Source organism: Camarhynchus parvulus, chromosome 4 (assembly GCF_901933205.1).
Source record: "Camarhynchus parvulus chromosome 4, STF_HiC, whole genome shotgun sequence".
Lineage (NCBI taxonomy): Eukaryota > Metazoa > Chordata > Aves > Passeriformes > Thraupidae > Camarhynchus > Camarhynchus parvulus.
In genome coordinates this window covers 4,354,895-4,377,973 of record NC_044574.1, presented here as the reverse complement: position 1 = coordinate 4,377,973, position 23,079 = coordinate 4,354,895, and the positions used below count along the sequence as shown (strand labels likewise).

Sequence of the window (23,079 nt, the reverse complement as noted above, 5' to 3'; positions counted from 1 at the left end):
AAACATCTGGAAAATTGACTTCAGAATGAAAAGTAAGGAGTGTGATGTATGGTATATAGCAAAAGTAGATTTTTTTTCTCAATTCCTGCAGTTGTTAGGCTAGAAATAAACCATGGAAATGGCTATGGGGGAAATTTCACTGTATATATAAAAGTAATTATTTATATTTAATATTGTGCTACAGACGCAGCAGTTAGAGTGCAATATCCATTGTAACACCCACCATTTGCTCCAGATTTTGATGGGGTAATGTCACATTTGCAATCTCTGAACGCAGCACTCAGGGAAAATCCAGTCAGCAGGAAACAATGAGGATGTGACTGTGCTTGTGAGCCATCCAAGGAACTGTCCTTGACAAGCACAAAGGAAAGCCAAACACCTGTCTGCCTATTATCCACTAGCAATCTCTTTTAATATCAAACATCTTTGCATTTCAATGGACACCTCAGTCTGTAAAGCACGGAAAGAGAACAAACACTCCCAAACTACTGCACTTGTAAATGCCACGTGACCATATTTTAAAACCAGACCAGCAAAGGGAAAACATGCAATTTTTGGTTTGGGCTCATAAATTAAAGATCTTATTCTAAGGCAAAATTTTATTTTATCTGATCAACATGCAAAGATTTTACAAACTAAAAAAAAAACACACAATTTTTTTTTTTAAATTTAATGAGTCTCTGAATTCAGAAATACTTGCTGCCCATATGAGTAAGACAGAATTTTTAAGGAAGAAATTTTTTATGAAGGTGTGTCATGGTTTTGTCCGGGACAGAGTTAATTTTCTAGAGTTTTGGATTTAGGATGAGAATGATGTTGATAACACACTGATGTTTTAGTTGTTGCTCAGCAGTGCTTACTCTAAATCAAGACCTTTCCAGTATCCCATGCCCTGCCAAAGAGCAAACACATAAAAAACTGGGAGTGAGCATGGCCAGAACAGCTGACCTGAGGTGGCCAAAGGGATCTGCCACCCATGGGACACCATCCCAGGGAATAAACTGGGGAGAGTTGGCTGGAGGGGCCAATCACTGCTTGGGGATGGGCTGGGCATCGGTCAGTGGCTGACAAGCAATTGCAATGTGCATCAATTGTTTTGTCCATTATTATTATTATTATTATTATTATTATTATTATTATTATTATTACTATTATTATTATTACTGTTACTATTATTTCTGCCCTTACTGTCTTAAACTGTCTTTACCTCAACACCCAAAGTTCAATATTTTTCCCTGATTCTCTTTCCCTTCCCAGCCAGCAGGAGTGGGGAAGGGGACAGCGAGTGGCTTGTGGTGTTCAGTTTCTGGCTGGGGTCAAACCCCAACAGCTCTTTGGTGACTGTTCTTCCTTTGCAAGTTGAGTTTGATTTTCCATTCCACATCTTCATGCCCTCTCCTTGGTCATACGGGGCAGCCTGTGAATGTTGTGAACATTTCTCCTCCTGAGCAAAGAAATTTTTACTCCCAACAGCTGAGATACAGGTGGGGAGTAAGTTGAGAGCAGGATGGGGTGGGGATGCCCTGGCACAGGGTGTCCAGAGAAGCTGTGGCTGCCCCTGGATCCCTGGAAATGTTCAAGGATGGGACTTGGAGCAACCTGGGCTAGTGGAAGGTGCCCCTGCCCATGGCAGGGGTTGGAATGAGATGGGTTTTAAGGTCCCTTCCAACTCAAACTACTCTGTGATTCCATGATGTGCAATATCTGGATTATTCATGAGCAGGACTTGCAGGAAGCAGTGGTATTTACTACCCCTCTCATAAACACTGTGCTCACACCAGGAGCTGTAGGGTTTGAATGGCTTTTACCAGCACTTAACTCAGTGTTCTGCTATGCTCTGTATTTCAGTCAGAAATAACTGGCAATGAGCTTTCCCAACACATGAGATCTTCAGGACACATTCCTGAACCACATCCTCACTGATGCAGGTGAGATTCAATGGGGTTTTAGCAGTGAAAAAAAATAGAATCCTACAATTCAGGCGCGGGGAAAGACGCACAAATGTATGCTCTGCACTCCCTAATAGGAGCAACAAGGTCTTCCCAGTCCTGGAACAGAATTTTTGATCAAGTGCCTGGTGGCGAATTTGAAATACTAGCCTGGGGGCCCTGATGAGACATAATTCATTCCAGAACAAATCCAGCTTCTACATCCATTCCTCTAAAGTCATTATTGACCCAAGGGAAAATGCTGGCCTTAAGCAAGTTTTAATAAAGACTCTGGTGGAGTCGTTTCTGCAGCACTAAATGCGATAATGAGAAACAAGCCACTTAGCTGCAATAGACCCAGGACCTGTATATAACCTGAAAGTCAGCTTTCTGAGGTTCTTGGGATTCCTTCCAGGGATGAAACAGGCATCCAAAAGAGATCTAATTACCTTGCACACTAATTTGTTACATAAAAATCAGTCAGGCTTAAATGGACCAATATTCTGCTTGTCCTATATGAGTGTAATTTATTTTAATACTGTTTCTGTGAAGTAAAAATATCCATAGACTAATCAAGTCTGGGTTGAAAATCAAGGTTTTTACTAAACCAATAAAAGTGTGAACATATAAATCTGGCCTTAAATATTGCTCTACTTTAGAACTTTTCTTCAGTTTATTTTAAACAAGAAATGTTTGTATCTATGACCACAAGACTTAATATAAAATAGCAAATTTTCCTACAGACTCTGGCAGATTGAGAGTTTCTTATGGGATTACTGAAAGTTCTCTATGCATGAAGTAGGTATAAAATCCTTGATAAGTAGCATGTATTAAAGTTAAATTTGTAGGGTTTTTTTTTTTAACTGTTCTTCACTCTGTCCCTTTCTAACCATCAACCTCAAAATAAAACCTTGCTAGACACAGTGGAAGTGATTTGAAAATGAAACTACAGTCTTGATAGAGAGAGATAGAGAAAGGACCCTTTGTGTGACTGTTATGATCCTCAGCCTCCATCCCAGGCAGAGCAAGCACAATCTTTTGTGCCTGTGGTTGATGTCTGGCATTCACTCACAGAGAGATGCTTTGTTTTGTGGCTTCAAATTCTACAGGCAAGTACTGAAGTTGTGAAAGTCAGCAGAGGAAAAACCAGAAATAGGCTCCTCTGCACTGGTGCTTTGGTGATACAATTGATGGGAGCACAACGAAGAGAGGCTGAGTGTGGCAGTGCTTGGGGCAGGAGGGAAACTGGAGAATATTCCCATGGCTAAACCATGCAGAGAACCCCTGGGCCAATTCCTGCCCTCAGCCAAAACAAGCTGTATCCAGGTATATCTTTATGAAATTCACAAATTTACTAAGTTTTACAGGTTTGATCAAGTGTATACTATGAGCAGCAAAAATAAATAATTTAGCATTAATCAGGGGGAGATACAATTCATAGGCAGACCATCAAACCTAAAGCCAGTGCGCTCACACAAAAATAAGTTTGCGGTACTATTCCTCTTTATGAAGATTCCTAAAATATTTTCTAAAGTTACAGGGGAATCAGTGTGTAACACAATCCTCCTGCTTTATGATGCAGGAGGATTGGCACTTACAGACCTTTTTTTAAATCATCCTTTAGGTACTGTTTGAGTTGAAATCAGATACTGTGTGGTAATTTCAATAAAAGTAATATTGCCTCACGTTTCTGTGAAACTCGCAGCTATTTATAGGAACGAGATGCAGGGGTGGGGGCACAGAAAATATTCCTGGTTTGAATGGAGATGAAATGTCAGGAAGACTGGAGTTGCCATCTACTGGAATGTGCAACGAATGACAACTGCCATGCAAAAATCCTGAATTTCAAGCATTAGTCACAGGAACAGTCCAGGTACTGCATGGCTGCAGGACAAAAAAAAATACACACAAAAAAAACCCCCAATCAAATATTATAAAGTAAATATCCAAAATCAAAGAATTGTTCTCCACTCAGCTTTTGAGAAGCCAGAAGATGCACAAGGAGACTGTGTCAAACCAATCTTATTTGCCTGTGTTTTTATCCACATTCAGCAATAGATTATATTTATCACTCCTCATCAGAACACTGATAATTGCACTTACCAGCTTCAAAAGCACAAAAGAATGTCAGAATCTGAAAAGGAGAGAATTATAAATTCTTCAAGTATGGGCATCTAATCACCACTGCATTTTTCAGCCACGACTTTTTAATACAAGATAATATTTAGGAATATCTTCAGCTGATGAAACACAGAAAAACATAACACAAATCTTCTTAGAGCTGCTTATCATCAAAGACAGTCCATATTAATTTTGCTGTTCCAATAATTTGTAGTAAGTTCATATCAGAAAAGAAAGTATTCACTCTTGTGCTTGGAGATGATCCAAAGCAGATTTTTTGTTTCCTACATCAAGGTCTTGCAAAAGACCTATTATTTAGCTAAGAAAGCATATACAGGAAGCCTTTACTGCTGGACAGACAGACAAACCAGACCTCTCCAGGGCAGTTCAGAGGAAAAAAGAAAACAGAAATGTCCTGAAAGTGCTGCGACTGAAATGACACCAAACGAGGAGGAGACTTGATGCTGATAGCAGCTACAGCCCAGAAATTCAAGGTATTTGCAGACATCAACAGATCCTGTCCCACCTCACAAAACCAAACCTATACACGCGGATTTTCTGCAAGCAGTTTAATATTTTCTCATGTTTAGTGAGGATGTTTATCAGTCTCTTAATAAATGGAGAGTATGAAGTGACTGGAGAGAAGTATCTGACATGTGAACTGTGTTATTATGATTAATGGAGTTCACACATAAAGGGTTATTTCTCTGGAAAACGTCAGATTGAATAATTACTGGAATTACTCCCAAAGGGCTTTAGAAAATGTTCTGCCCAGTTTCAAGTCACGTTCTTATCACAGTTTTCTTTTGACTAGAGGGTGATCTTTAATTGCAGATTTAAGTAAAACAAGTACTGTAAGCAATTCATTAAACATCATGAAAAATGATGTATTTCTCTAACAGTCCTTGAAAGCAGCTTTCACTTTTTACCCTCATCTTAAGGCAATACAGAAAAATCAAATCAATAAATAAAATGGCTTTCTTCTGCCTTTGAAACAAAAAAGCACGCTGTCCCTGTTTCCCTGCACCAGACTAGCTATAGAATATCCTAGAATTGATATATAGGAATATTACTGGCAATATTATTAAGATAAGTAGGGAAGAGATGATAGCATTATTTGGTCTCTTGGATTTCTTAAATCTAATCAGTATTTAATGGATACAATGGTGCCAGAAAATCCAGACAGTCAGAGAACACAGCTCAGAAGCTTCTGAATGTGTTTCAGGGAAGTATCCCAAGGTCAGCACCACTCTGCAGTGCTGCAGATGCTTCCACCAGGCTCCACGGTCCTGCAGAGTGAGGGCCAAGGAAAAGCAGCACAGATCAAAGGATAAAGGGATTTTCTTTGGGCTGAAGGTAAAGAAGACAACACCAGCCAACTTCATCCCACTGGCACTAGAGAAGATTCTTCCCACTAAGTTTTCAATGTGTTCTGCTGCTCATTGCTGTCCTGACCCTCGTGGGAACAGCTTCTGCTCACCTGATGTCAGTGCATGGCCCAAGCTCAGCTGCACTGTAGGCTGCAGAAACCTCACTGTACAGACCCCATACCTGGGAGCACTGCAATACACTGAATTCTTGTCCAATAGTTGCCTTGAACACCACAACTGTGTTATTATAATGTTCATTATGGTTAGAGCACCACTCATGTGGAGCCAGGCTGGGAGAGCTGGGGGTGTTCACCTGGAGGAGAAAGGGCTCCAGGCTGACCTCAGAGCCCCTTCACCTAAAGGGGCTCCAGGAGAGCTGGAGATGGATTTGGGACCAGGTGTGGAGTGCCAGGACAAGGGATGTGGCTTCCCACTGCCAGAGGGCAGGGTTAGATGGGATATTGGGAATAAATCCTTGACTGTGAGGGACAGGGTACCCAGAGAAGCTGTGGCTGCTCCATCCCTGGCAGTGTCCAAGGCCAGGTTGGACACGGCTGGGAGCAACCTGTGATGCTGGAAGATGTCCCTGCCCATGGCAGGAAGTTGGAATGAGATGATCTCTTCACTGAATCACATTTTGTCGCCTACCTGCCATGGGTACAGAACATCCCCAGCATTCATAGACCACACCAAGCATGAAGGGGGGCATCATTCAGGAGTTTCACACCAAAGGTTTCCCAAATTTTTAGGATTGCTGCAAGGAACATTACTGATGCAATCATGAAAAGTGGGTATTTGTCCACAGCCATGTGTGCATCACACAGCATCCACTTAAACACAAACACCTTTTCATGGACAAAAATATCTGAATAATGGGGAAAAAACTACAATATATCTTGAACCACAAGCATTTTACAGATACTGACCTTTGGTTTTGATTTAGAGGCTCTAACTAATAAAGCTTGGCTTTGCACCAAATCTGAAGAAGAAAATCAAGTACACTCTTGTCAAATCATAATTAATTTGCACTACAAAAAAAAAGAGCAGAACTAAGCCAAGCATTCTTTAAAACTGGTCTCTAGAATTCAAAACACTCCATAAAATGTCCTATATCTTGAAAAACAGGATGATATTTTCCTGCCTTTTCAAGTTGATTACACATCTTTCCACTCATTTAAATATGAATTGAGTTTTAGGAAACAATAAGCTCTTCATTTTACAGGAATATTAAAGATTCAAAAGTGCAGCAGTAGGAGAGGGAAAGTGATTATGAAACACAGCTGAAGTGAACCCTAAAGCTTTGTTCCTGTTTGCCCTCCAAATCTGCTGTTTCACCATTAAAAACATGGCAGGGTAATTTACATTCACGCTACTGAGCCAATTTTGAGAATGTATTTGGCATGTTCTTTCTAAAACCTTGGAAAATTCAGGATCTTTGGATATGTTACTAGAATTTGGTATGCCTCTATATATTTATTAAGAGTAATGGAGTAATACAAACTTTTGATTACTTTGTATGTTTCTTCATTCTAAGACATGAAAAGTCTTCAAAATACATTGAAACAAAACCAAAAAAGAGTCAGCAATGCATATTTCAAAGATTGCCACTGGATCTCACAAAATTAAATTAGCTGTTGAGCAAAGCTGAGTTTCTAAGATTACACATACACCACACACAAAACTCCTCCACCATATAAACTCTTCAGTAATGCCTTGAGTATTTTTAAGTTGGTTTAAAAAAAGAAGGTCAGGTTATTCTCTCTTTTTTTTTTTTTTTAAGAAGGCATGACTATCTTTTGTTATGCCTTTAAATATGTCCTTCTGAGACTCCTGACCCATGACTGTTTCTCTTAGACATTACATCAGTTGCAAATAAAACGTAATGAAACCATAAATATTGCAGGTAGTCAACAAACCATCGTCTTTAGCCTCGCAAAAATCACAATGACTTCCCTCTGAAATATGAGTCGTCAACCTGGTTTCTGCATTATTAATTCTGTCTATGAGCTAATGATCCAGAGGCCTCTAATATCCCTGGTAAGATCCAATACACATGCAACCAGGATTTCAATGCATTTTATCTTGAGTTTTCCCTTCAGAATATGGGAATCATTGGTTGGTCAGGGCTTGGAGCAACCTGGGGTAGTGGAAGGTGTCCCTGCCCACCGCAGGGAATGGAAGGAGATGGTCTTTAAGGTCCCTTCCAACCCAAGCTATTCTCCAATTTTATGGTTCTACTTTTCTGTGGAGTCAGCTCAAATGGTATTCTATGTGATGGAAGAGGACTCAATAAAAGTCTTATTCAATTCCAAAATACCAGCACCAATTTCATAACTAACCTATGTTTCTAGAAATAATATATCCACAAAGGCCAGCATGATTTTTTTTTGTCTTTTCTGATTTTGCTTTAAAATACATTTGGAAATGAGCACAAGAAATGGATTAAGAACAACTGTTTGTCTAATGCTGAGAACAGATTTTCTCTTCTAGGAAAAATTTCCAAGAGCAGTTCATCCACTTGTAAAAAGACTTTCCAGAAGACTGCCAGGAACAGCTTTTAACTTGTTCATCCTTGCTTTTAATAATTGATTTCATAAATTCCTCTCTATTCTCCATATGTCCTGCACTTTGGAAATCTAAAAAGTGTTCACTGACCCTCAAGGTATTGCCATTGGTAAAAAGAAGGAAGGGTTTTGCATCAGGAAGGTTATCCCAATGTATTACCAATGACTTCTCTGCAGCATGGCGCTACCTGCATCCCCAGGTGAAACCTCACAACCTCCCAAGCAACACAAATTATTCTGGAAAAGGACACAAAGGTTGGTAAAACATGATGGGTTTAGGGGCATAGCTAGTTTGGCTACAGTGAGATTTTTCACAGTCCTAAACAATCCTGCTATTCTACCACTTCATCCAAGTCTGAGTAAATGCACCAACAACCAACCAACCAGCCAGTTATCCAGCCCCAGGTGCAACATCTGGGAGCAGCAACATCCATGGAAGAACAAAACCTTTCAGTCAAAATGAGTTTCAAAGCACAAATGCAATACTGTTTAGCACCAGAGTTTATGAAAAAATAACCCTCACAGATGAACTCTGTAGCAGAGGGCACAGTAGATATATTCAGGAGTGTGGATAAGCTGTGGTCCTCTCTGCTTCTAAGAGAATTGGAAATTAATTACAGTTCATTTGCTGGTACCTCCAGAAATGCTTGGGAAGGTCTTGAGATAAACCTTTGTGGAGTGTCTCACTTAGCACTTCTGAAGGTAGAACTAATTGCTTTCCAATCAAATAAGACCAATTAAAAACTTCACACTTGCTAATCATTGCACTCCACATGTGATTCCTCCATGACTTCTTCCTAAGCCATTTTTAGAGATGTAAATTAGTAAGGGTTAATCAAAACCCAAGGCTTAAATTTTCACTTTTCCTGCAAACCAGGAGTTCCACCACCCTGGTAAAGTGAGAGTAACACACTGGCCTTTGCCTAGCCAGGATGTTGCATGATCTTCATGTGTTGATTAATCAAAAAAGGATAATTTTACTTCTTGTCTTTTTCCCATTAGCCCTGGACATTCAGAACCACTAACTCTGTTAAGAGTTTTGCCATCATGTCCAGAAATCAAAGCTATTTTCACAGATACTTAAGAGAGTCAGTCCTTTTTTAGCTTATTCAAGTAGTCTCCCAGCCATGAATGGAGGAGCTACCTTTTCATACTCTGGATATGTTGTCCTAAAAACTGACATCTCTGCACTGCTCTGACAAGTCTGCACATGGGTCTCTTCTGTCAGTGACCTTCTGGAGCTATGCATGACCACCTGCAAGTGAATGTGGTTGATGAGGGTGGAATAACTGCAGTGAGAGAGAGAAATGTTTATCACCTTGTCAAAAACAAAAAGGTCATTTACATAAGAATAGCCATGATTTAAAGGTAGCCACAAATCCAGTGTGTCTGTCAGGTACTGTAAGGATTTAATGACATCTGGAGCCAGCAAGATTGTTTTGGTCAAAATCTTGTATCATGTTACTCATTTTTATATCTACTAAAACAGACATGTTATAGAACTGGATTTCTTATCAACTGAAATCCTAAACTTTATACAGAATGGGCAGCCAATAAATGTTCAGGATGACCAAGACAGAAATTCAAGAGAAATAACAGATGTTTGCTTTACCTTAGGTCATATCTTTTTCCCCCTTTTCTGCTTTTAAATGTTTCTCTTATGCAAAATGCCATGGTTCAGCACACTTGAAAATTAAAGACTACCAAAGATCAAGGTTTGAGTCCTTCCATTCATTAAGGAAATTAAAATCATCACTAAGAGCATAATTTTTTATTATTCTGATACAAACCACTCAGAAAATGCCCAAAGGAAGAAGTGTACTCAGTATTTAATAGCTTGTTTTGCCTTTTCATATTTTGGTGGAGAATTTATGAAATTTTGTGTGTATGAAAAGTTAGACATCAGCAGCCACATTCTGATCTCAGGCACTCTGTCCCAACCCCATCTGTCCTGGATTGCAAATTAAGGTAAGGTAAATAACCAGGCATAAACAGTAAAGGGATATCCAAGGGATTAGCAAGAATTAAATGATTCTGAGACCAGTTAAGTTATATAGGACATTTAATGGTTGGACTGGATGATCTTAAAGGTCTTTTCCAATCTTGATGATTCTGTGATTAATCTGAACACAATATTAGAAATGTAGAGCAAATACATTGAAAGGCGTTTTGCTTTTCCAGCCTGAAAAATTCCAAACATTGCCGCCACTGAATTATCCTTGTCATGACTACAAGAAGAAGCTTCCCACCTAAACTTCCTAAAACTTTGTTCATGTTGTTCTTCTGTAACCTACTTTACATTGATTTAATCAAGCTCCTTTAAACACATACAAACTTAGTTTGCCATTCTTAAAATGTTTTATAATAGCACATTTAATAAAGCTAATTTAAATCTGCTAATTTATAGAGACTTGCCAGAGGCTTTGAAACTTCAGAAAATGTGTAAACTTAACAGTTTGGCTGTGATAACAGCTCAGACAGTGGAAATTAAGCCCTTTGCATTACAATCATCTTCAAAGTGGATTCCTGGTTTGATTGCAAAAATGGTACACTGCAAAAATACAGTAGGACACCAATTTACAAAAGACATTTCAGGTGCCCCAGTTCTTGAATTTGGTCGCTATTGTGCCTCAACATCACAGCCTCAAACATACACTGAGGTCTCTCATCTTAAGACTACCTGGATTCTTTTTTACAACCAAATTTTGGATAAGAGCAGTTTCTTCTTCAATAGCCGTCTGTTACAGCTCTGAGAAAGGGCACTTAGGGCCATTAATTCTGGGTCCCTAATTCTGGTTGTCAGTCTTCCAGCTGCTGCTGTATAGGTTTGCTACTGTCTGCTCCAATTCCTGCCTTTGAAAACCAAATGATAATGGATTATATGCCAGAGTGGGAATAGGCACATTGGTTGGGATCCAAGCTGTATCCCAGGTGATAACAAGGAGAAGCAGTGGAAAAAAAAAAAAATATTCAGCTCTTCAGTGATGTATCAGGGAGCTTCATCTCTACTAGAAGAAGTCTTTATACATAGCATTTAAATGGTAACTAAGTGATCCTTATCATCATCTGATTTGCAGAAAATGGTAGCTTCCCTTGAAGATATAATTGAAATTTTCAGGGCTGCTGTTGCAGACCTCTCCCCAGATTTTTACATGGGAGAAGGCATTAAGGCTTCACCCAAAAAAAGAATTGTGGGGTTGCAGGTTTTTAAGGGACACAACCTCATTGCTTTGAAGCTTTTTTCAGTATCTGTTAAGTTCAAGTCATCCTTTATTTTTTTTCCCCTGCTAATTGCACCAAAATATTCATCAAGGCAATCTGGAATATGTTCTTGGGTGGGTTTTTTTAGTCTCTCCTGCTCCAATGCTTTTTCTGTCAGTTCTGTCACTGCTTTCCCTCCTGCTTTTGTGTACCGAGAAACAGAATTAAGGTGTACTGCAACCAGTGGACACTTGCATAAACAGCCTGCTTTGAATAAAACTGCATGATCTGAGGAGAGGAAAACCACCTTCAGCTCTCCTGCCCAAATGCTAAAACATAGATGAGGTTCATATACTATTAAAGCATCACATTTGTGCTTTAAGATCACAGAAATGTTGTGAAGAGCAGAAAAATGTAAATAAACTGAACAGTGAGCATAAAAGCACATTGATCCCCAGGTTCTGAAACCACAATTCAAATGGTTTATATTTGTAATTTATTTAAGACTGTTTCTGGCAAATCCATTAGTAATGAATCTCCTTCACACATTTTTATTTTTATGCACAGGTGCTTTAAGTTTGCCAGGACTTCTGCAAAGCAACTTTTACTGCATCAAATTACTGCATTCCTTGATCTCTCCCAGCACACACTCACAGCAGCCACACTCAAACACAAATGTTTAGCTCTGCAACAGACACCACTAAAACAAGGAATTTCTTTTAAATTAACACAGCTGTGAAAAAAGAAAGCAAACACAGTGGTTTTGCCCTGTCCCTCCAGCATTTTGCATCCGATGTCCACTTAAAATCAGCACAATCCTCTGCAATCCTTGCATCCTAAAATCCGTGTGGAACTTCTTCATTGGGTATTGATGCAGAATTGGGAGCTGTCAGCTCCGATCGCTCCCACCAGCACAGGGGCTTGAGATTCTATTTCATAATAGGAAAAGATGGCCAGCATTTTCCTGACAGAAATACCATACATTTTTCAGTCAGTAAAAATTACAGAGCTCATTGATGATGCCTTTCCCATAGAGAACGAGGACTGAAAATTACCCAGCAAAGATTTTTTTTTCTTGGAACACGGAACAAAAACCAGCACGATCTGCTAAACTTATTAACGAAGGGGTTTGAAACCCCCTCTTTGCATGCTGTTGTCACACTCACAGCAACCTATGCATTGATCTTATTCAAAAAGCACAGTAATCTTTACGCTGCTAGAATTTGAGTTCTGTGTGCCGTAGCATACGCCGGAAAGAAAAAGGAAAAAAAAAAAAGCCTTTAGGAAAGGCATGTGCTGAACACACAAAATATGCAGGATGGAAAAAGACCAAATGTAATTAAAGCTTATATGAAATGAGACATTCCTATTTGCAGAGCTCTGGCTGCATTTCTATGAGAAAGAATGCACAGAATTTCAAATCATGCTCTATTTAGACAATGTCAGAAGAAAAAAAACACATTTCCCCCCACACACCCCTCAATCCCCCACCCAAAGACCAAAAGGCAAATCTCATCATCAGAATTAGAGAGAAAAAGCAATCCAAAAAGACTGGTTTACATATTCCTTCCCAAACCAAGTAATCGAGTCTCTCCCTCTCCCGGCTAATAGCTTATAAATTCAGACTTTAAACAAAAGCATCCAAGAAAAAAAAAACAAGAGAAAGAATCCTAATTCTCAAGCTTCCTACTTAGCACTGCCTCGCTTTTGATGATTTGTGCGGCTGTGTGTGCGTGCCTGTTTGAGAAATGGCGAGATAGGCTTAAAGTATTTTCCATTTCATCAAAGAGCATATATTACTTTCCTGGTTCGCTCCGATGTTGGTTTTATGCCCACCCCTTTTCAATCTGCCCATGTCTGAGATGCACAGTGCAGGCGTACAATCATGAGCAGCTTACGACACTCAGTGAACACTGGGTGCCTCTGCATGCTCTAGCAACATACTGCTCAGCTGAAGGGAAGGGATTCTTGCTGTCTCTCTCTGCTCTAAGCATCACCTAACAAGCAAAGCGAACAAAGAATGGGAAATAAAGCGACCCTTAGCCGGTCTGTGAATGAATGGTAACCTCTCTCTGGAGTAAAGGTTGTGCCGGTCCATGGTCGTTGCAAATGATGGACATTAAACAGATTGACAAATCCTGTGGAGTCGTTAGTAAAGAGTTTGGAGTTTTTTTCACGCCACAGTGTTAACTGCAGAGGAAAGGACAGAGGGAGAAGGAGAAGATCAAGCTCATGTACATAGTTCTGAAACTTGCAGGTCCTAGGAGGCAGCTCAAAAGCTAGCTGGACAAGCCTTTCGCTCGTTGAGCAGAAGCGAAGTGAGACATTGTGAGCTTGCCAGCCTTGCACAACATTGAAAGGGACTGAATTTGTAGCACAGAGGGGTCTTTTTTAGCTCTGCATATAATTAGTCCAAACACAAAGGAAGCAACTGAATGGAGGTTGTCACTCTCTGGAAAAGGGTGGGTAAGACACTTTTTAATTAAATTCTTTCATGAAGAAAGATTTTTTTTTCCTTTGCTGCAGCATTTAAAATGAACAAAATCACTATCATTTTACCTTTGAATGTCTGTGAACTTTAATGCTGCACAGCTCCTGCATGCTGTAAAGTGAAATATTTGCCTCTGTGTTTGTTCTGTTTGCTGTTTTGCTTTGGTTTTCGGGCTTTGTTTCGTTGGTTTGCTTTTTTTTTTTTTCTCTCCCTTAAATAAAATATGATGTAGAATTTGAAAAGACTCAATGGACATTCTCAAGCCTATTTGGAAATATTCTTGCTAATGGATTTCCTTCTTATTGGTCTCTGTTTAAACTGGCTGCTGAGGAAGCCCCCGGGGTTGATATTGTGTACGCTGGGTATCTTTTCTAAAATGCTTCCAGCTGTGAATAGTGGGTGTCCACAGCTCTGTCGGTGTGAGGGCAGGCTTTTGTACTGTGAATCACTGAATCTCACAGAGATGCCTCGCAACCTGTCGGGCATGATGGGCTTGTCTCTGCGGTACAACAGCCTTTCAGAGCTGCATGATGGACAGTTCACAGGGTTAATGCAGCTCACGTGGCTCTATCTGGATCACAATCACATTTGCTCAGTGGAGGGGAATGCCTTTCAAAAATTGCGGCGAGTTAAAGAGCTCACCCTGAGTTCCAACAAAATAACCCAACTGCCCAACACCACTTTCCGCCCCATGCCAAACTTGCGCAGTGTGGATTTATCATACAACAACCTGCAGTCTTTGGAGCCTGACCTGTTCCACGGGCTGAGAAAACTGACAACTTTGCACATGCGGTCGAACGCCATCAAGTTCGTGCCGGTGAGAATTTTTCAGGACTGTCGCAGCCTGAAGTTTCTAGACATAGGATACAATCAGTTAAAGAGCCTGGCTCGAAACTCTTTTGCTGGCTTGTTCAAACTCACTGAGCTGCACCTCGAGCACAATGACTTGGTGAAAGTGAATTTAGCCCATTTTCCCAGGCTCATCTCCCTGCACTCCCTCTGCTTGCGAAGGAATAAAGTTACCATCGTAGTAAACACTTTGGACTGGATATGGCAACTCGAAAAGATGGATCTCTCTGGCAATGAAATCGAATACATCGAACCTCATGTTTTCGAAAGTGTACCTCATCTCAAATCCCTGCAGCTGGACTCCAACCGGCTGACCTACATCGACTCCCGAGTCCTCGACTCCTGGAAGTCCCTCACGAGCATCAGCCTCTCCGCCAACGCCTGGGATTGCAGCCGGAACGTCTGCGCCCTGGCCTCCTGGCTCAGCAACTTCCAGGGTCGCTACGACAGCAACCTGCTCTGTGCCACCCCCGAGTACGCCCAGGGAGAGGATGTTTTGGACGCCGTGTACGCCTTCCACTTGTGTGAGGACGCCGACCCCACGAGCGTCAACACCTTCTCCCCGGTGACCAACAACAGTGAGCAGACGCTGGGCTATGGCTCGGCCACCGCCACCTACGACGCGCCCGACGGCGACGAGGACCGGACCACGTACGCCGTCACCATCACCATGCCCGGCGAGAACTCCGAGAACGCTGTGCAGATTCACAAGGTGGTGACGGGCACCATGGCACTGATTTTTTCCTTCCTCATCGTGGTTTTGGTGTTGTATGTCTCCTGGAAGTGCTTCCCGGCCGGCTTAAGGCAACTAAGACAGTGCTTTGTCACACAGCGCAGGAAGCAGAAGCAGAAACAGACCATGCACCAAATGGCTGCCATGTCAGCCCAGGAGTATTATGTTGATTACAAACCCAACCACATTGAGGGAGCCCTGGTGATCATTAATGAGTACGGATCTTGCTCCTGTCACCAGCAGCCAGCGAGGGAATGCGAGGTGTGATTTTCCTTTGGGATTTAAACAGTGTGCAACCAAATAACAGCGTGCAGGCAGACAGTGGCACGGGGTGGGGGGGTGGTGCTGGGCTTTGCTGGTGATTTCTGACGTGCACCCCTGCCCAAATTGTTTAAGAGGGGCTGTCCAAAAAGACTTGATATTTTAGCTTTATCGTGTCTTAAAAACCTTCAGGACAGCCAATCTTAAGGTTTCATATGCTAATACTCCCTTTGAAGATCTGTCAATATTCAGGAATCTGAGAGTGTAAAAAAAGGTACCAATTATTGATCTTTTGTAAACTAAGAAAACTGTTTAAAATAAAAAAAAATAGCATTTACAGTTTTTACAGACTGGTGTATATTACATGAATGGTTCCCTGTATACAAAATGCAACAGTTTAACCTCTCTCTTCATGCTGAGTGTTGAAATGAAAAGTAGAGGAGCAAAGAAGCCACGTAAAATAGAAAGCTTAAAATGACCCAGGTGGCTTCCCATTGTAATTAGCACACATTCACGTACATCATGTTGCTGAAGATATGAAGCATGACACTGGAATTCTATTTTTGTTAATGTGCTACCTGTAACAGGATGTCAGTACAACAAGGAGCCAGAGCACCTCAGAAAGGCTGAAGTTTTGACTGTGTCACTAGGACAGGATTTCTGAGGATTTTTAAGTACAGCTCTCTTGTTAGCTGCTGTAAGATCCATAAAAACTGCATTATAACCCCTAGAAGTATTTTGTATCAAAACTGATGATATTGTGAGGACTCTCTAACAAAAGCAACCAACAAAACCCAAACAAGTAAAACACTGCCAAAATGTGCACATCAGAATTTTCTTTAATATTAAAAAACAAACAAAAAAAAAGCTAAATTTAAGGATTTTTACTTGCATTTACCACTTTTATGCTTGTCTTGAGCTATGCCAAGAGCAAAGACCCCCTCATTTTGTGCTCTGTGGTGCCATGGTGAAAGGAGAAGAGCAAAAGCAATTATTTGGGTCTCAGTGGTGAAACTCAAGAGCAAAACCACTGTCAGGGCAGGACAGAGAGTTTTCAGAGCACCCTTCTGGGTCCTGTAGTAAAGTGCTGGCAAAGCCCAGCTTGTGTCCCTCTCTTTCCCTAACAAAACAACCCCAAAACCTCTGCAGAGGCTGGAGGCAGATGTACCCTCCTTACCAAGGACTGAAAAATGCCATTGATGGATTTAAGCAGTGATTTCATGATGTAGAATCCCACAGCTGTTTTATCTGACTGCCCTTAAATAAAGGCTTCCTTTCCTTGTATTTTGGATTTTTCATTCCAGAATGTGAACAAGCAAACGATTGATCTTTTCAGCAGCTCCTCTCTCACTAATTGACGATGAGGGAGTTTTATAACATCAGGCAGAGCCTCTTGAAATTTTCTTCCTACAGCATTACATGTGAATAAAATGTGATGGATAATGAACTGGGTGACATTTCTATGCTTTGTACATGTTTCTCTATCCTCAGGTTACCACCAAGAGAGGAGCAATTCCAAAATTTTACATGTGTTTTAATGTAACACAGGGTTTTTTCCCTTTTTCATTGCATTAAAGTGCTATCTACTCTTACCAGGGTACAGCAGGCTCATAAAGCAGAAAAACAGGCACAGAAGAAATAATTTGTTTTCTTGCATAGCAGGTTTTAGCCATTAATTTTAAATGTAAAGAGTGGATTTTGTGTTTCTTTTGTGACTGAAACTAATTTTTAAGGAGTCAGAACTTATTTTCATCCGTTGGTATATCTCATACCGTGTATTCTAAAACATGAAAATAACCTCTTAATCAAAATTTTTACTCAGTGAGACTAGAATATAATCTGTGAAAGCAATAAGATTATGTACTGGGAGAGGACAGTGTCACAGAAAATTTAATGAAAATCAACTGTTTTTTTTTTCCTAAAGCTACTGCAAATTCACCCCCAGCTTTCAAACAAGCAAGCACTGTTAAACCCAGGCTTTTCTCTCTTTAAACAAATGCACATTTCTCTCTCTGTGCCTCAAGCCCACAAGGGCCTGATCCATCCTGAAACTCCCAAGTGACCTGAGGGGTTGAGTGTGCATGTACAAACCCAACAGGAGGGGCAGAGGGAAGGTACAGAACCCCTCCTCTCTTTGGGTTCCTGACCATGCTTGAAGCAAAAGTACTTTATGCCATGCTAACTGTGGGCCCAGCTATATTTATTTTCTCCATTAAACCTTTCTCTGAAATCAATAGAGAATTTAAGTGTGAAAAATTGACTCTCTAACTTTGGACTGGGCTATGTGTTCCCCGAGTCCCCAGGCAGCACTTGGGTACAACCACTTGCCAGGAAGCTTCCAAAATCGTCTAAGGTTGTTAAAATACTGCCTGCATATGGTAAAACAAAATATGAACTGGCTTTATTTTGACAATGACCCCCTGTTGCTATCAGGAAATGTGTTGGTGCAGCCATGGTTTTGCGAACCTCAGACAAGACTGGTGCCAACAATCATCCCGTGGTTGTATTTCCGTGTATTTTTAGCATTTTTGTGGGATGTATTTGAAACACACGAGTGACTGCACCCCTCTGGAGTCATCCCTGCTGTTTATTGGTGTTAGCAACCTCCAGCTATGTTTGCAAAGATTTGAGCAATTCAGCCTTTGGAATTTATTCACCTCTGTGCTCCATGCATCTGGCACTGACAGCCCAAGTAAATGGAACAGAGCATTTTTCTTTGAAGGTGCAGTGGTTTCTTGAGTGAGAGCTGATTTGGGGTTTGCCTGCTGCCACTTCTCCTGGAGAGGGCTGATGGCCACCAATGGCTTGGCACCCTGAGCAGGATGATGGATGGATCCCTCCATGGAGAGCACAGCACTTATTAAAGGATGTATCTCAAAATCCTCCTGCAGAAATCTTTTCTAGAAGGGTAATCCCTTCTAGAGACAACCTCCTGGTGATCCCCAGAGGATTTCTGGAGATCTTGACACCCTCTGAATATTTATTGGAGAAAAGAGGGTGTCACTGCTGTTACGTGGCATGAAGACACTCCACAGGGTGCCCACATCCAGGCTGAAAATTTACATGAAATATGTGTGGGTAATAAAGAAATAAAAGAGCCTGTATGTCATTTCAATCCAGCTATTGCAAATCCAGTTATTCATCCTGCTCCAGGCTACTTGCATTGGTGTATATGAGAGTTATTATATTTGTACTGCATTTGGAGCAACTGCAGGGACAGATTTTCCCCAATTCTTTCTTCAAATTTCATGTTCAACAACTGCCCAGAGATAAGTTATTCCCTCTCTTTTGATGCCCTTATTCTGGCCTATTAAATGGCTCCAAAATCAAAAGGACAAAAAAAAAGGAAAAAAATGATGCTTTTGGGGTGAGTTGTGAACAGTGTTTTGTCCATGAAATGCTTGGGGAATATCAAAGGAAGGGAAATATTTTAAATATTCCCTTTTTGATGTTCCACTTAATAGGACTAATCTCCCTTTTATAATTAGGTAATTAGCAATATTTTTTTATATTTAACTGTCTTTTTGCACATAAAACAGGGTGAAAGGCAAGCAAAAGCACTACCTTTCCTGAGCTGGTTAACAGTACCAGTGTTACAGATCTCTAATATGCATTTTCTTGCTGCTAACATCAATACCCACTCACAGTGCACCCAGTGCTGAAGGAACTGTTGCTGTGTATGCTTTGAATGTATATAAGGGATGATTTATTTTCCTTTCTGCCTTTTTTCCCTTCCTTTCTGTACTACTTAAAAAAAAAATTGGTATGAAACCACAGAATCAATGCTAATGTACCACATTCTGTTTCTGGCCTGAAAATATAAAATACAAAGAAATTCTGTTCAAGGTGCCAATTCCCTCCTTTGCCATGTCTGGGTGCTGCAGGGGGTGAGCCCAAGGGGTGACCCATTCCTTGTGGTCACAGCAAGGATGCTCTGCACAGACTGATCCAGCTCCCTGCCCACCTGTGCCACAGAAAGTCCATGAACCACCCCTAAGGGTATTTTTGTATGCTTTAATATATTCTGTATGTTTTCATGGCTAAGGCATTGAGGGATAGTTGAAAGGAATCTATGTGATAATTTTGTTCAGTGCTGATAAAAAACCCCAAACAACTCTCATTTGCTTTTGAGATGGACTACATTTGTTCCTTGTGTGAGTCTCATTCTGCATAAACAGCAAAAGGACTCTCTGAGTCCCCCTTCCTCCCCCCTCCAGCTTCTACAGTGGTATTCAGAATGGCAAAAAGGGAGTGTTTAATGAGGAAGCTCATTTCTAGTGCTATTATAATAATAATAGCAGTGATAATAATGAAATTAAGAGGAGACAAAAGATAAGAGGAAAGACTGGAGTAATGGCAACCAAACTCAGGGTGTTTCTGGATTCCTCTGCCTTTTCCTTTTGTGAAGATGGTTAACCTAAAGAAGTAGCGCAGATGAAAAACCAAGACTGAGGGTGGGTGGAGAAAGCAGTTTTAAAAACTGTGCAAGCAGGGATGAAACAGCTTCTGCAAAGGAGGGTACACCACTAAATAGCTCCATTCAGCAGGAGAGGGAAAAGGAAGGGGTGAAGGGACAGGATGAAAGGGAAGATGAGAGCTGGTGAGAAGGCAAGGGGGCACTGTGCACACATGGGAAATGAGATTTTTCCGTGCCTTCGCCTCCCACGTTCGGGCTGTGGCAAGGACAACAGCAGGGATTTAATTTAAGGAAGATGCCCAGCATCCCTCTCTCCCTTTCCCTTTCCCAGAGGAGCAGGGAGGGAGGCGCAGTCGGACACGCTTCCCCAGACACGTGCCCGCAGCCCCGTCATTTCCTCCGCCACCTCCCTGCCCCTGGGAGCACAATGTCCCCTCATCCATCACTGCCTGCCCAGCTCCTGCACTGTGCCTCTGCCACCGATTCTTTGCGGCTGGATTTCTTAGCTATCCTAATCAGAGTTCACCAAAGACTTGCTAGAAAAGCAGACATTGCTACCCTAAACATCTTTTTTTTTTTTTTTTTTTTTTTTTAAAAGAAATCCTCATCCAGAGGGATGGGTGATCTTGAGCTACTGCGGATTCTCCTGCTAATTATATCTACACTCACAGCCAGCTTTCACATTCACAGCTCTAATGACAAACAGATCTGAGCTATTTTTGCTGTGTTCAATTCACCATTATGCACCAAGGTTATGCTTTTCCTTGACCTGCCCAACCCAGTCTAATATTAACAAATTGAGCATTTATGCCAGTTCCTTTCCAAGCATGAAGTTGATTAGGAATTTAGGAAATGCTGGTGATTTAAAGATTAACCTTTCATATAATTACTGACATAAACCAGAGCTATTAAGGTATTAGAAACAACTATTCAGAGCATATTCTACATTAAAAACCAAATCACATTTAGAGCCATGCGAAAGACTTTCCATACCAGCCAATTTTTATTTTTTATTTTTTTTTTAACAGCAGAAGAAAAAGCTGGTGAAAGGAAAGGAGTAAGCACAGCCTACCTCTAAAGTTATGGGGAGGAAAGCAAAGCTATAAAAATAATACAGAAACCAAGCAACAGTCTTCTGCTGGCAAGACACAGCTTGTAATTGGGTGGGTGGCTGTGAAGAGCTGAGATGAATGCTGCAGAGCACTGTAATTTTATTGCACCCTGTCTGCTCTAAAGTGAACATATTTGCAATGAAATCTGTATTTCTGTGAGAACAGGGCAATTGGGTTTTTTGGTTTTTTTTTGTTTTGTTTCACTGGTTTTTTTTCTGTTTTGTTTTGTTGTTTTAATTAAGATCACGTCACTTGTTGGCATTCAGGCACAATTCTTGAGGCTTTAAAGCAATTACTGTTCTTACTCCCTTTGCTGGGGTGATAGCTGGGGGAGACAGTCAAAGGGAAGAGGCTGCACTGAAAGGAGTTTGAGCTCCAAGTCCCAGATTTGCATCACAAGAGAAGAAATTCAGTTGAAAATAAACACCAGCTTTTCACCTTTCCCTCCATCTCTCCTCTTCCTAAAAATCCAAATATGTAAATGCGATAAAAATCAGAGATAGGTGGCAGTGCTAATGGATTAATACATTAATACTATGCACATCTCTGCTTGGCAAACAGCATCTACTATTCTGCTAAGGCACTTTTATTTTAAATCATTTCCCTGCTCTCATGTTCTTCACATCCTCACCATACACAGTCACTACTGCCAGAAAATGTCTTTCAGCATGGGTGCTATGGGAACATGACCAATTCCCTTCCATTTCTGAGCTAACAAAGACTAAATCCAAGATTTCAAAGGCAATAGGTAAGTAGAAAAATCTACTTCATCACTGAATTATCACTTTTAGCACAGCAGATTTCTCTGACTGATGTGATTAGACACTAAGCCCAGTTATTCATTTATTACCAACTTTAATTTGCCCTTTTTGCTGATGTGCCTTTCTCCTGAGAGCAAAACAGAGCACAACACTGCAGAGAGAGTTGAAAATGTTTTTGGTAAGATCTAAGATTTATAAAAATAGGCATGGACACATCAAACTGATTTAGGGGGCTGATGCAATAAAAAAAATGCAGTTTGTGTACAGCAGATCCTCCTGCAGCAGCACACCTCTGTACCCTAGTGGTTACAGTCAGGTATGAGCAAACATCCTCTGAGAGCTGGGGCACTCAAACTGAAAACAGATTTCTGAATATCTTTCAAAATATATGCTTTCCCTCTAATTTTTAACCTTTCTTACCCATTCTCACATTTTTCATTGCCAGAGCCTCACAGGCAGGGTGAATTAAAAACCAAGAGGGGGAGGAGGAAGAGGAGAGCTCTGAAAATCCCAAACTAAGCTGCAAGAACAATCCACAGCTATTGCATTCCTGAGGTTTTGAGCCTTTTCACAACTGTCAGCCCTTTGAAACATGTCTGCTATCAACCCTCTTTGCAGGATGAGAGGTAAAGTGAGCTCCCAAGAGTAAACCTGGATCTGTCTTTGTGGTCCAGTGCCTCTCTGACAGCCTGGCTTGCTTAGAGAGCCTGGTAAATATTAAAGAATGTTAATAATAATGAGATAAACCATCTAGGGATTTTTTACCCACTCTTTTTTTTTCCTTTTTTTTAAACTTGGCTCCATATTAAAGCTTATCATGGCAGAAAATTTACTTCTCTGATCCACATTACTTCCCAATGCAATTTTTTTTTTTCCACAGCAAACAAATTTGTGGCTGCTTCTCAAAGGTTTGCAATCCTCACGCTAAAGAGGCTGCTGGATGTCAAATGTTTACCTTAATTCCATGTAAATGTCACTCCATATTGGACATTTTTTGTTTCTTTACCAGCAAATTCAGCTGCCTCTACCTTCACAAACCTTTCCCCTGCACCATAACTCCCTTTCCAAACAGCCCAGTACCCTCTGCTCCTGTCAGATCAAATTCCCAAACAACAACTGGATGCCATGAATTTCTTATGTAATTGCTACAGTCTAATAAATTGGATGTGCATCCTGTGGCCTGAGAGATGAAGAAATCATGGAGACAGCAAACAAGCAGGAGGAATGCAGCTGACATTCTCTCTCTGGGGAAAACCCACAAAATAAAATTC

General features: G+C 40.8%; 2 protein-coding genes across 2 annotated transcripts in view; one reads left to right on the top strand and one right to left on the bottom strand.

Moving 5' to 3' along the window:
• Window positions 1-23,079, bottom strand: part of CTNNA2 (catenin alpha 2) — a 418,638-nt gene that overhangs the window by 145,665 nt on the left and 249,894 nt on the right.
• On the top strand, window positions 13,055-16,802 carry LRRTM1 (leucine rich repeat transmembrane neuronal 1). The gene has a single exon (XM_030948203.1). It carries the CDS (start codon window positions 13,962-13,964, stop codon window positions 15,522-15,524), a length of 1,563 nt encoding a protein of 520 aa, XP_030804063.1. The 5' UTR covers window positions 13,055-13,961; the 3' UTR covers window positions 15,525-16,802.

Coding starts and splice junctions, on each gene's coding strand:
- LRRTM1 (XM_030948203.1), top strand. CDS start 13,962: ATGGATTTCCTTCTTATTGGTCTCTGTTTAAACTGGCTGCTGAGGAAG.